The sequence below is a fragment of the Erythranthe guttata genome, chromosome 9 (assembly GCF_056151865.1).
Source record: "Erythranthe guttata isolate IM_541 chromosome 9, IM_541, whole genome shotgun sequence".
Taxonomy (NCBI): Eukaryota; Viridiplantae; Streptophyta; class Magnoliopsida; order Lamiales; family Phrymaceae; genus Erythranthe; species Erythranthe guttata.
The window spans coordinates 329,910-344,176 of record NC_142541.1 but is presented as its reverse complement, the minus strand read 5'-3'; the positions used below and the strand labels follow the sequence as shown (position 1 = coordinate 344,176).

At 34.5% G+C, this 14,267-nt stretch overlaps 3 protein-coding genes across 3 annotated transcripts; 1 reads left to right on the top strand and 2 right to left on the bottom strand.

Moving 5' to 3' along the window:
• The first annotated feature begins 2,749 nt into the window (after positions 1-2,749).
• LOC105975038 (rhazimal reductase 1-like) lies at positions 2,750-4,695 on the top strand. Its single transcript, XM_013000205.2, has 4 exons — positions 2,750-3,131; positions 3,215-3,461; positions 4,041-4,220; positions 4,334-4,695. The coding sequence occupies exons 1-4, from the start codon at positions 2,806-2,808 to the stop codon at positions 4,556-4,558; spliced, it is 978 nt and encodes a 325-aa protein (XP_012855659.1). The 5' UTR covers positions 2,750-2,805; the 3' UTR covers positions 4,559-4,695.
• On the bottom strand, positions 4,034-8,159 carry LOC105975037 (uncharacterized). Its single transcript, XM_088823356.1, has 13 exons — positions 7,893-8,159; positions 7,664-7,760; positions 7,429-7,531; positions 7,146-7,295; positions 6,453-6,584; positions 6,032-6,182; positions 5,901-5,939; positions 5,746-5,820; positions 5,586-5,645; positions 5,370-5,434; positions 5,108-5,198; positions 4,799-4,907; positions 4,034-4,539 (listed from the first exon to the last, which is right to left on the bottom strand). The coding sequence occupies exons 1-12, from the start codon at positions 8,004-8,006 to the stop codon at positions 4,887-4,889; spliced, it is 1,098 nt and encodes a 365-aa protein (XP_088679482.1). The 5' UTR covers positions 8,007-8,159; the 3' UTR covers positions 4,034-4,539; positions 4,799-4,886.
• An 816-nt stretch (positions 8,160-8,975) lies between these two features.
• Positions 8,976-11,852, bottom strand: SETH3 (Sugar isomerase (SIS) family protein). Its single transcript, XM_013000255.2, has 3 exons — positions 10,959-11,852; positions 10,004-10,227; positions 8,976-9,353 (listed from the first exon to the last, which is right to left on the bottom strand). The coding sequence occupies exons 1-3, from the start codon at positions 11,616-11,618 to the stop codon at positions 9,197-9,199; spliced, it is 1,041 nt and encodes a 346-aa protein (XP_012855709.2). The 5' UTR covers positions 11,619-11,852; the 3' UTR covers positions 8,976-9,196.
• Positions 11,853-14,267: the final 2,415 nt, after the last annotated feature.

The following is a 14,267-nucleotide window of genomic DNA, read 5'->3' as shown; positions in this document are numbered from 1 at the left end:
GAAACATTTTATAAATATGAATATGCATCAATTGATAGGGGGAGGGAAATACTAAAAATTTCCAAGAAAAGAATATTCTCTCTAAAAGGTCCTAAATTCATAATATTCATACTAAATTATATGATTAGTCAACTTCCAATTACAGTTTTTTTTTCCTCAATAACTTAAATACCAATCTACTAGACAATATACAAAATTGTTATAAAATATTTTCCTCGCATGAATATCATAATTAAGATAGAATAAATGATTTTATAGTCTTTCCGTAACTAGTCGCAGCCAATCATATAGCTGCACTGGGTAAACGTACATTATCGTATAGTAGTTTGTACACAATTCGAGAGACGTAAATCAAATCAGACCAACCATGTGTTACAAGCTCGACCTAGTGATCGTTGGTAAGATGATTCGAACGCGACTCAATTGACACAAACTCACTTGCTCCAACCGCTAGACCATCCCTTACGGGACGAAAGTTGACTATTTAAATATAATTTTAGCATGAAAATTTTGATAGTAGGATTTTTTAGATAAAATAGTTTTATTTGGGGTTTTTTGGATATAAATGTTTCAAACTAGGACTTTGTTGGTATCTTTCCCAATTAATAGGAAAATGTTATTTACAGAATTGAATATACATATATACATATTTAAAGTAAGCTAGCTGAATTATTATAATTTATTATTATTTTTTTATATCGATTATATATTTATATCATACAAGTTGAGTGTAGTTCTTATTCCTTTTCCTTTTCTTTCTTGTCATGCAGTCCTTTTCTCGTGGTCCTGGATTTGAGAAAATATACTTTTATTCTTATATATATATATATATTAAAAAATATATTAAATATACATTAAAAATATATATTAAATGCAAATGCATTTATTGGGAGAAAAAAATTGAGATAACAACGAAGAAAGTGTCCTTTACCCCACTAACAAAAGAATGGCTTTCGAGGAACACAATATCCAATATTATAATATTAATAATTCAAATATTTAATTGAAGATCCATTTTTATTGAGTTTATTACTTTATTTTATTGTATTTACATATGTGTTGGTTTGTGAACCAGTCCTTTTTTGACAACTCAACTAACAACTCTTTTATTTATTTATTATTTATTTATTAAAATAATAATAATGACAGCTGTTGAATTGAGATTTGATGAAAAAAGAATAAAATATGATGTCTCACTACTTGAGGCAACTTAGATATATCAGTGCATGTTCCACAACTTGTACTAATGTATAAAATATTATTATTTTAATTTCTATAAAAATATTTATCAATATTTTTATAGAAATTATTATAGAAAGCAAGAACAAGCAGAGCAGATGCGAAGCCCGATGGGCCTAATTCTAACCGGCAGTTTATTCAAATGAGGCCCGCTTGATAAGGCCCATACATTGAAACTAAGTGGGCCAATCAAAATTATTGTTTTGGCTGCCACTTTATCGTTTCATTTAATTTAGAGTAAATTACGGTCACCCCTGAGGTACGATCGAATTACGGAAACACCCCTCTCATATTTGAGCAATTACAACCAACCCTTCAACTAGTATCTAGTTCATGTTCTTTAATTTGTACTCGTTTTGTGTGTCAAAATACACTTCACGATGCACCACATTCTAGTATTTACAAACTAAAGACACATCTTATGATCCATCTAGTTTTAAGATGTGGAGCTCGAATAGAGTAAAACGGATTTCAAACTGAAGAATATTCCATATAATCTAAAAGATTCCAATAAATTTAACAGCACAACGATGGACGTGTAAGAAGATTCATAATTAGGGGGTGATTGTAATTAGCAAAACAAGAGAAGATTTTTCGTAAATTTGAACCTTACCTCAGAGGGGGCCGAGCGTAATTTACCCTTAATTTATTTTACAGATAATTGTTTTAAAAATAACAATAATTGTTATAGGTTGTAGTTAGAAAAAAGTAGCATTCATGGGAGTGAAAGCTCAATACATCTACTTTGAGAACCTACCCTTAAAAGTTGTGCACACTATTCATGCACGACTACATCTATGCATGCATGGTACAAAATCAATTTAATGATCATTAAATTGTATTACTTTATATATATATATATATATATATATATATATATATATATATATACAGTAGAACCTCGATAAATTAATAACCTCGCTTAAATAATAAATTTTTCCGGTCCCGACTCGGGGACAACGTGCTAAATTAATAATTCGCTAAATTTATAAGATAATACACATTCGAAAATTTTAAGAAGCCCCATATAATATATAAATTAATAATGCATAAAAATAATTTTTAAATTACATGGTATAATACATATTTTATAGATATATGAAGGCTTAACACAATATAATTTAATTGTCGCTTGTTTCTTGTTGAAGTTCACATTACCATCAATCTCATTCCTCACTTTTCTTAACATGGTTAGACTTTCGGTATAGTTTTCTCGTAACTCAACATAAATCGTTCTATAGCATTGCTGTTTTAAGAGCTTCCGTTCGTGAAACGAGCTCTATAGTGCATTGAAGTAATAATACAATGAATAATATATACGTAAAAAAATAAAATAAAAATGTATTTATTATAAATAATAATAAAAATAATTTCATAAATTAATAAATTATTAATTAATGTATAAATTAATAATTATTAATTTATCGATAAGTTAATATTTCGCTAAATTAATGAAATTTTGATGGTCCCAACTGTATTAATTTATAGAGGTTTAACTGTATATATATATATAGACACACACATATAAAACATTGTCGGAAATAACAGGTAGCTTGTCCCAAATAGATGGAGAAACAAAATGCAGTGTTAGTTCCTGAAATAACATTGAATTCTGGTCATAAAATGCCAGCAATAGGCTTAGGGACAGTGGCACATCCAATGCCGCCACCCGACCACCTCACATCCATCCTCGTCGATGCCATCGCCGCCGGCTACCACCACTTCGACACTGCCGCCGTGTACGGCTCGGAGGAGCCTGTCGGTAAAGCTGTGGCGGCAGCCGCCCACAGCGGTCTGATAAAGAATCGGGACGAGATTTTCGTCACGTCTAAATTGTGTATAAGAGATACCGAACGCGATCTTGTTCTTCCCGCCCTTAAGAAAACGCTTCGGTAATTAACTAACGTACCCTCTCTATTTTTTTTTTTAATCAACGATACTACAAAGTGTCGAATTTCTCTAATTGAATTTGCAGTAAATTGGGTTTGGATTATGTTGATCTGTACCTGGTACACTGGCCAATAAGGATAAAGCAGAGTGCCAATCCTTACAATGTGATTGGAGGAGAAGAAATGCTTCATTTTGATATGAAGCAAGTTTGGGAAGCCATGGAAGAGTGCTCTAAGTTAGGGTTGGCAAAATCCATTGGTGTTAGCAACTTCAGCTCTTCTAAACTCTCTAAACTCTTGGAATTTGCCATTATCCCACCAGCAGTTAACCAGGTCTATATATATACATATATTGATAATTACAAATATACCCCTAAAACTAACAGCCCGTTATAAATCCTGACAGAATGAATGAATTGTCTATACTCCTGGTTTTATTAAACAAACAAACTATCTGTAAATCACGGGTGCCCCTGAGGTAAGACAAAATATTAGATCTACCCCTGGGGGTATATTTGAAAATTCAGAACGAATATTCCATGGAATCTTCAAGATTCCGTTACACATAACCCCGTAAAGAAGTAATTGTAAGATGGAGAAATAACTAGGAGGTATTTGCAATTACTAATACCATAGGGATCTGTAAGGGTTATTTCTATGCTACACCGGGTGGATTTTTACCGTTGATCTACACACACCAACGTGAGTGTAGGTGTGGATGTGTGTGTTTATGTGCATATGAATGGCAAAGATCTACCCGCCGGGGTAGCACAGTATAAACCGGTTTGTAAGTTATTCAGGCTTACATCAGGGGTGCCCGTAATTTACTCTAAACTATATCACATCCTCTATGTATATATCATCATGTATGTTACTAAAATATATGTTTTTTTTTTTTTTATATATGATGAGGTGGAAATGAATGTAGCATGGCAACAAGAGAAAATGTTGGAGTTTTGCAAGGAGAAAAAGATACATGTTTGTGGATGGTCTCCCCTTGGAGCCAATGGGGCCTTCTGGGGAACCCTAGCTGTAATGGATAGTCCTATTCTCAGACAAATTGCTGCTGCTAGAAACAAGACAGTAGCACAGGTGATCTATCATATATATATATACAAACACACACACACACACACACACACACACACACATACATACATTAATTCTGTGTATATATGAATGAAATCATGAATGAATATTTGAAGGTTGCATTGAGATGGATATATGAGCAGGGAGCAAGTCCTATAGTGAAGAGTTTCAGTAAAGAGAGGATGAAACAGAACCTTGAGATTTTCGACTGGGAACTCACCGATGAAGAAAAGTGCAAGATTCGAACGATTCCTCAGGCAAAAGGGTTAACTGGAGAAATGTTTGTTTTTCCAGAAGGGCAGTACAAATCACTCGAACAACTCTGGGATGGAGAAATATAAATTATTATTAAATCATTGATAAGAAATAAAAAGAGCTCAAGACTCTAATAATAATAATTATTATTACTATAATAATTGTATTTTCACATGAAAATTATTTTATTTTCAAATAAAACTTCCTGTACATTAAACACTTTCATCACATTCTAAAAAGTTATGTGCAGTCAGAGGTCATCTTCTATGGTGATATACTGAGTTTTCAAGACTCGAAAAAGACAAAAAACTCGTTACGAGAAATACCTCTGACTCTAGTGTATCTCAAATTCCATTACAACAAGATCAGAATTCAGAACACAGGGCCTTCTCGTATAAAATCCGATGCTGCTTTCTAAGGGCGATAGATTCGAATCTGAGGCAAATGAATGATGGTGTTATAGAATAGAACATATTATTATATACAAAAAATAGGAAAACAAGAACTATATCGATCATTCGGATTTATAGATTCAACTTCAAAGCTGAGAAGTGATAAATTTTCCCATATGGATAAATTGTTATTGTAACTCCGATAAAAAAAATATACAAAATAACAGCATATTGCTATATTACCTGCGCAAACAAATATACGGCTCTCAAGATCCTAGCATAATCTGTTCCGAGCATTTGAATGACAACATCTGCCAACAAGGTACCCCACATCCTGTAATATCAGAAATTGGTGTGTTCACATTCGTTTATCTGAGATAATATGTAAGAGAAAGCAGAAATTTGACACTTATACAACACACAGAGTAAGTATGCAACGACTTAAAAATATTACAGAAGTATAAGAGAGAATGCTGAACTAACGAGTCGGTGTAAAATGACTTACACTGGGCCAAGTAATTGAGCCACACTCCGAAGCCCAAGATACCGAGTGGCCGCAGCTTTTAAACCCTGTCAAGTGTGAAACCACCATTATAACTACATCTCAACACATTCAGCAACTAGACGAACAAATAAAAAAGTAACTAATTTTTAAAAAAAATTATGATAAACTACAGTTTTTATTTAACACAAAGGGCGGTTTTTCAATTGGCCTACTCACCTGTCTCGCGGCGAACAAGGCAGCTCCAGTTTCCAGGTTGATAGCTGCCAGTTGTCCACCCTGGAAGGCAAAATAACAGATGATTTCACAAGGCACGCCAAATCAAGAAAGGCTGTTCAGTTACTGAAACTCTAAAATATAAACAACTCTCATTCGGAACCTTTTTGATAATTTCTTTCTTCATCTGATATTTGGCAGCTTCTGATAACATCTTCCCAGATAATCGTCCTCCCAACTGCAATAAATTGGACACTCATTCAGGTTTAAGAATGAAAATACTACTACAAAATAATACATTGAGGGTTAATCTCTTACCAGTTCCAACAATTTCTCCAATGTAAGCATCACACCACCCTTAAGTACAAAGATTAAGTTGATCAATAATTCAAGTGAACCAAAAACAGAATGGAAGAAAGAAAAGAGTTCTTAAATATAAATCATAAAACCTTTAATATCATTGAGCGGAGCTCTGTTGCTCCAATTCCTAGAGCTGCAAGTTTTTGCAACTTCAACTCACTGAGTCCAAGTGCTAGGCTATTAAATCCTTCGGCGTTCTTTGAGCTATCCTTAGAGCTTGAAAAACTTCTCAGTTCTTCACTATGGAAATTAAAAATATGTAAACATCAAGATATTCATTCCATGGAGACGAGACATCTCTTATTCAAGAATGCTATACCCAAATATGTAATTTTTTGTGGCTAAATTACTAAATAGGCATGAAGTGGGAGAGATAATGTCATGGATTATCGGAAGCTACTTTTCTATCTAATTTTGGAAATATAAGTTTTAGGTTCGACACTGTTTAGGAGGAAAATAACATTACATGCATATGATGGTCATACATCAACATCTTTGGAAGTTCTTTACCTTGACGCTTCTTGCAAGAGGTGAACAAAAATCTCAACTTCTAGTTCTTCAGCAGACAATTTCGATGAACAAGGTATTTTTAATTTTTTCCTTAGTCCAAGCAGTACATTTCTATATGATGGTCTCCAACCCCTGAAAAGAAATAAACAAGACAACTTGATTTGAATCATGGACACCTAACAAATCATTTTAAGTTAGAATGATGTCCGAACATAAAATTTGCCCTCGTGGAAATGAAGGATTGTATTAGCACCAACAAAGACAAAACTATTTGATTAAGTGATGCCCGGTAAAAAGTTCTATGAGGGCCTAACTCAATTAGGATAATGGTTTTTAATACAATTGCATTATAAGAAACAAGTAATTATCATTAGGAAAAAATGTGGATATGCATATACACATTCACGGCATAAGAAAAATATCCTAGCTTCCTTTTCTCTACCAGAACGAATGAGTCGATATTTCGATTAATATGTTAAGGATCTTAATTCTTAACCAGTACACTTAGTATGGGAATTATCCATATTCCGTCACATCAATTCATATATAAGATTCTAAGTACGCAGATACTGTTATCGTTAGATAGACAATACTTAGTCCGTACCATTGCCTCAAATATCTCCGTCTCTCTAGTCATGGTTATTGGCAGCAAAAAATAAAATAAAAAGAATCATAAAGAACTGATAGAACGACCTCAATGTCGACCGTGCATCAGCTGCCAGAAAGAAAAATCGAGATTCAAGATTTGAAATAAAATCTTCTCTCTCATCCGGGTCTTCCCCGATCATAACGTAATCAACATCCTCCCTTTTTGTAATCGATTTCAACAACGGACTAAAGTAACTGAAACAATAAACATTTAAGGGAAGTAACTAAGCAGAAGAAAACGAAATATCACAATAAAAGTTCTCAAAAACTCAGTTCACAATCCATGTAACTATATGAGGTAAAGAATGTATAGGGCATAAACAAACACCTTGGGCCAAATAAAATGCTTTCAAGTTCATATAATTCAGAATCGGTGGCAATTTGAAGCACCGATCGAAGCTCTGGATCATACGCATTGGTTCCACTGCTATCTGGCAGCAAAACGAACATGAATAATCAAATAAATCTCTTTTCAATCGTCGTTTGAAATTTGTAATCTAAAAGCTTATTTCATAAAAACACTAATTGCATATATAAGCTAATTGCAGCGTTGCGATGATTACCGTAGGAGTATTTTGAAATTGAAGCGAGAGCCGGCCTCAGCAAAACCCTCGAAGCTAGGCCATGGCTGAAGTTACTCTTAATTGAGTTTAGAAAGAACTGCAAAATTGGAAAATTCTCCAAATTAATACAATGTTGTGCTACGATTGTGTGTGTGTGTGTGTGTGTGTGTGTGTGTGTGTGTGTGTGTGTGTGTGGATTGAAATGGTGTGAAGTACTACTACTACTCACTGGGGTAGTGTGCGAGAAGGGGAAAAGTGAGTGGTGATGGTGGAAGAATCGAATTCGGTTGGTAGGGGTTAGAGAGGAGAGTGGTGGCGCAGTGGCGGTTGACGGCGGAGACATGGGTGGTCGCCAGGCGGCGCTTTGCAGCAAACGCCGGTGAATTTGCCGAAACTGTCAAAGGCGGTGGTCAGTGTGTGGCAGCAGACGGCAGATGGGTAAAAGAATCCACTGTATGTATTCCATTTTGTTTGTTTGTTTGTTTTTTTCTTTTTTTTCATTTTTTTCATTACATTTAAACTAAAAAGAAAAAAGAAATACTAAAAATAATTTTTTAATCCTTTATATTTATTTGTGAATAGTTCGAAAATCAACCCGAACTACTTGATTCGAAATTCAAAATCAAATCTTAAATTTTTGTTTAAGAAATATAAAAATTTCAAGCTACTCATACTAGATTCGGTTAAATTGTTTAGAAGCTCGATGCGATTGTTAATTCGATCAAGTTTAAACACATCTTACTAGATGAAAATTCAAAAAAAACAACTTATACAATCATGCGTTCGTCTCGACTTGATGTTTGCATTTACGGAGCAAACAAGAATGGTTGTGTATGCATGTGTAAGGCAATGGCATATCTAATGAAGTATATATTGAGTAACATCTCGCCATACAATTATGCATAGTCGCTACCACTTTTTGTACAAATTGATACATATATGTCGTATAGAGCAGCACGAACACGGAAGCAGCGAGATGAGGAAACGGGAAACGGCATGTTTCAAAAATAGTGATACAAGAACCAGGGAGAAAGGTGTAGATATTAAAATTATAGGGGCATATTTATAAATGTGCCATACAACCATAAAAAGAGTTTTTATTTATATATAATTCTACAAATATATACAAAATAAATATTATTCTCAATTACTAATTTGCACGAAACGTGTCCGAAACGAGGATACGATTAAGAAGTTGAAATTTCCGTGTTACATCTTAGCATCTATAACAACTGTAATATATAACAATACAAGAACACATCTTCTTCCAAACCCCTTAAGATCAATCAGACATTCTTAAAACTACAGTAACTAAAATAATTGAATTATATATAATACATCATCTTTATTTATCAATTCCAAATATACAGACTATTAAGAAGCATAAATCTCCGATGAATACATGTCAATCAACACTATTTTCTCGTCCAGACGTACGAAAGAATACAACGAATAACAAACGAATGTATAAATAGTAAGTAGAGAGTGTGGAGAGAGCAATATAATATGCCAACTGCAAACAAATAAAAAAAATCACAAGCCGGCAGAAACCAATCCATGCAATGTAACAATACCAATTACGACGTTTGAGTCATTAATGACGGGCAAGAACTGAACCGGTGAAGGTGGGGCCTCCATCTTCTGCATTGCTTCGACTGCCATTGCATCGGGATCGATTGTCCTCGGGTTCCTGTATAATATCATCACCACATTTAACTTCTTTTTTCAAAATCATAAACCTGAATCTGGAGCCCAGAAACACGAACACTTACAAGAGACGTTTCTCTTGCCATGTCATGTTCATAAGCTTAAAAAAAACGCTCTTAAGGATACATAATATCTTATTAACAGCGTCTTAAGTACTAAAACAATTCATATAGAATCGTTTAATTTTCCACTTTTCTGCATGGCAAAATCGGTACTCTAATCGATAGTAGAATAAAGAAATTTTCCTCATAAAAAAGTGCGGTGAATATATTTGGAAACTGGATTCTAGCCACAAAAGAGAACATATAGACAATCTTCCGAGAGATTGTATATATATATATATATATATATATATATATATATATATATATATATATATATATATATATATATATATATATAAGAACAAAGAGTTCATGAAATAGTTTTAGCAAGTGTTTAGTGTAATATTTCTTCAAGAAAGCAATTCTGCCAAACATAAAAATCGGTAAATCATCTTGTAAATGTATAAAAAACAGAGGAACCACGAACCAATGCACAGAGTTCGTCTTTATTTAAACTTCCTAAGTGAGATAAACTCCACTTCCGAAATCTCGTGGTACCGTATAATATTATAAGAATCGAGTACATTACCTGTTACACATCTCTCCGACAGTGAGCTTAAAGATTCCTTCACCACTGGCTTTCAACGTACGCCTAAGATCACCGTCGGTAAATGTACCCAGCAGATGATAGTCATCGTCTACAACAAGAAGGCACCCACAACCTTTACTGCTCAGCTCTACAAGTTGATCCATTATTAAATCGTGTTCCCTGCAAACGGGAAGCTCTTGTTTCTTCTTCATAAGATCCTTCACCTAAAACCACAAAAGGATCGTTTTAATTGAATCGTGGAAAACCAGTCCGTATCCAGTTAAAAAAGGTTCGACCAGTCGAAATAGCTAGAATTAAGAAAGATTTCATTGAATGGCAATATAATTGAAACCAGTTCCTTCTACTTCTCATATTATCGGTATTATCGGTATCTACTCTGCACTAATTCTCCACCGCATCGAATTTTCTTTCTTATTAGACTAAGGCCCCATTTGGTTGACAAGATAAGATTAACCAAGATAAGATTAAATAATCTAATGAAACCCAATTATTTTATTGGAGCTTGAAACCTCCAACAAAAAAAACTCATTAGAAGGCAAGATAAGGCAAAATAAGCCATGATTATATAATTTTGGCGGGTCGACCCGGCAATTTATTGAGGATACCAAACATCAAATTAAGTCCAACTATTTAGTTAATCATGGCTTATCTTGGCAACCAAACGGGGCCTAAGGATATAAAATTGAAGCCAGTAAAGCAAATTCTACATTCTACACTCATGTACTTCAAGAATTAAATAAAAAATAAAAAATAAAAAATAAAAAATTGATTCAAGATCTAGAACCATCCACCAGCAGTTTTTCTTCACCGGCGTTTCCCTCCAGCACCACAGTTTTCAATCACAAACAAGTAAGAAAAATGAAAAAAAAAAGAAGAAGAAGAAGAAGAAACACACACACACACACACACACACATAAATACACAGAAATTTCACCTTGAAAATCAGACTTTTCCCGATCCTGCCAGCGGGGTGGTTCGCGGCGTACTGTTCCTTACTGAGATTCCTAGCCCCCATAAGAGCGATGGCAACAGTATCCCCAAAAACCATCTGGATCGCCGTTGAAGTCACCGGCGCCAGATCGAACGGGCAGAGCTCGCGCTCCAGCGGCAAATGCACGTTCAGATCGCACACGCGCATCAGGCCGTTGGGCTTCACGGACGTCACGGAAATCAAGTAAACCCCCTTCGTCTTCGCGCACGGCACGAGCTTCAGCAGCTCCTCGGAATTCCCGCTCTTACTGAACAGAACCAGCAAATCTCTCGACGACAGAATGCCGATGTCGCCGTGGAGCGCGTCGACCGGCGATAGAAAACCGGATCTAATACCGAGCGAGACTAGGGTTTGCGAAATCTTCTGCGCCACGAACCCCGATTTCCCCACGCCGGAGAAGAAAATCGTCCCCTTGGCGTTCAGGAGCGTCTCCGTGAAGGCTAGGGTTTGGGAAATGTCGAGATTCTGGAAGAAATGGTTGAGGTAATTCTGTTGGCATTTGAATAGGTTGAGCAAATTGGCCTTGTCCAATTTCGATTTCGTTAAATTCGTTTCTTCATCGTCTTCTTCGGCGATCGGGAATTGCAGAGAAAGGGAACCCATTCTCCGGTGGTTTCTCCGGTGATTGTTCAACGGAAAAAAAAAAGGTGTTAATGGTTATCAATTGTTGGTTGGAAGTGTGAGCGCGGGGATGGAAATATATATACTATTTTTACACACTGTAATGTGTGTGAATCTGTGATTAGAGTGTGATCAATGGCAGTGGAAGCTAATTCAATTTGTCGGTGAAAATTCAGTTAATTATACAGAAAAGTTCAATTTACTCCCCTGAACTATACCTAATATATAAAAGAACCCCTAAATTTTAAAAGGAACCAAAACAGTCCCTTTCAATTATCGGTCAACGTTAAAAATCGTTAAACAACTAACAAACGTTAATTTCAGTGGACTGTTTCAATGTTTTGGTTCATTTTAAAGTTGACGTATTATATATGTTTTTTTTTTCTCCTTAAATGCAATTACAAATTAGTTAATAGTATATGCTTCTTCTTCTTTTTTTCTCCTTTTTTTTTTATTATTATTAAAATTAGATTTTTTTTATAGGAAAAAAAAAAAGTTTAGATTTTGGAACGAGTTTTTTCTTTCTAATTTCCGAATTTTTCGAATTTCTTTCATAAAAAAATGATTTTTTCCCCCTTTTCTAAGCACCTGTTTGTGAAAATGCCTAGTAATTTTTTTAATCATGTTTTTTCTATTTTCTTATATGCTATAAATAAACAATGTTATTTTTTTTGAGTATCTATAAATAAACAAATTTGAGTGACGTCAATTTGCTACAACAATAATTATTTGGGTGGTAGATATCTGTCTTGGTCCATATATAATTAATTAATTTGCTGCAAAAAATGCAATGTGTAATATCGAATTAATATCTAAAAAATAGTCTAAATCACGATCCGAACGCAAAAGTATATTAGTAAAATTGAAACGACATTTAATATTTTTTTTTTGTCAGTTATGGTACAACAGAACCTTTGACTGGTCCATGGTAATTGCTTTTGTGTTTCTATTATTCCCTTAGTTTAAAATTTGTTAATCTCATAAACATTTATGTTAATAGAAAGAAAAAGAAATAGGAAAACACTAATTATAAGCAATTATTTATTTATTTTTTAATTTTTAAATTTGCATATAATTCCTTTCTTACTTTATTTGCATACAATTAGTTTAGAGCGATTGAAATTCAACCCAAAGTCTTCAAAAACTAGTGGGGCCCAATGGTCTCAATGTTATTAATGGACCTTCTTAATGGGCTTTTACAAATCTCTCTCTCTCTCTCTCTCTCTCTCTCTCTCTCTCTCTCTCTCTCCAATTTATTCATTTTCTTACAAATTATATATAAATATTTTAGTATTAACCGAGGATGAGACATTTTTATTATTTCTTTAATAAAAAAAAGGATATATACATTTACACAACAATTGACATCCTCAAGGATAGGTAAAAAAAAAGGGGAAATATGCAATCCCCCCCTAAAATGGAAAATATTATGTAAAAAACCCACTTGACTTTTTAGACTTTTTCCCACACCCATATCCCAATCTTAATTAGTGAGACCCCCTTATTACGATAGGATAAGACATAATTACCCTTAACAACAGTTTTTTTCCCCTTCTTCTTTGCCGTTCTCTCTCACGTGAAACTCTCTCTGTTCTCTCGTAATCTCTATTTCCTCTTTTTTTTTTTTTTTTTCCCGTATTCTTCTTTGCAGATCTGCCGCTGCCGCTTGCATTTGAGATTTACACCAGCGTCGCCGCCCTCCTCCCTCCTTTTCACATCACCGCCATTATCTACTCACCCAACCACCGAGATCACAGCCGCCGTCTAGGGTTGTGCCGTCAAGACTTGCTACGGTGTCAAACCTCCCAAAAAACTCATGTTGTCGTCTCCTACACATCACACCACCTTCCTTTCGTTATTTTCGATTTTTTTTCTTTTTTTTCTCTCCAGATCTGAAGCAGCAACATCAACGTGACTACAGTCTGGTTCGAATGTGACTATTCGATTTTTTTTTTGCTACAGTCTGGTTCGAATGCCGTCAAGACTTGCTACGGTGTCAAACCTCCCAAAAAACTCATGTTGTCGCCTCCTACACATCACACCACCTTCCTTTCGTTATTTTCGATTTTTTTCTTTTTTTTTCTCTCCAGATGTGAAGCAGCAACATCAACGTGACTACAGTCTGGTTCGAATGTGACTATTCAATTTTTTTTTGGCTACAGTCTGGTTCGAATGCCGTCAAGACTTTCTACGGTGTCAAACCTCCCAAAAAACTCATGTTGTCGCCTCATACATATCACACCACCTTCCTTTCGTTATTTTTAATTTTTTTCTTTTTTTTTCTCTCCAGATGTGAAGCAGCAACATCAACGTGACTACAGTCTGGTTCGAATGTGACTATTCGATATTTTTTGCTACTTTCTGTTTTCGTGTTCTTGGAAGTTTCTCAGCAACTCATGATTACTTTTGGCATTTAAGGTTTTTTCATTGTGATTGTGTGTGTTTAAATATTAGAGAGAGAGAGGGAGCCTATCATCATACTTGAGTTAGTGGAGTCGATATATATGTATATAATGATTTTTTATCAATTTTTTTATTTATGTATTTTTCAATTTCTCCTTCTTTTTTCTTTTTTTCCAAATCTGAAAATACAGTTCAAATATGTACAGTAGCAGCAACATGACTATAGTC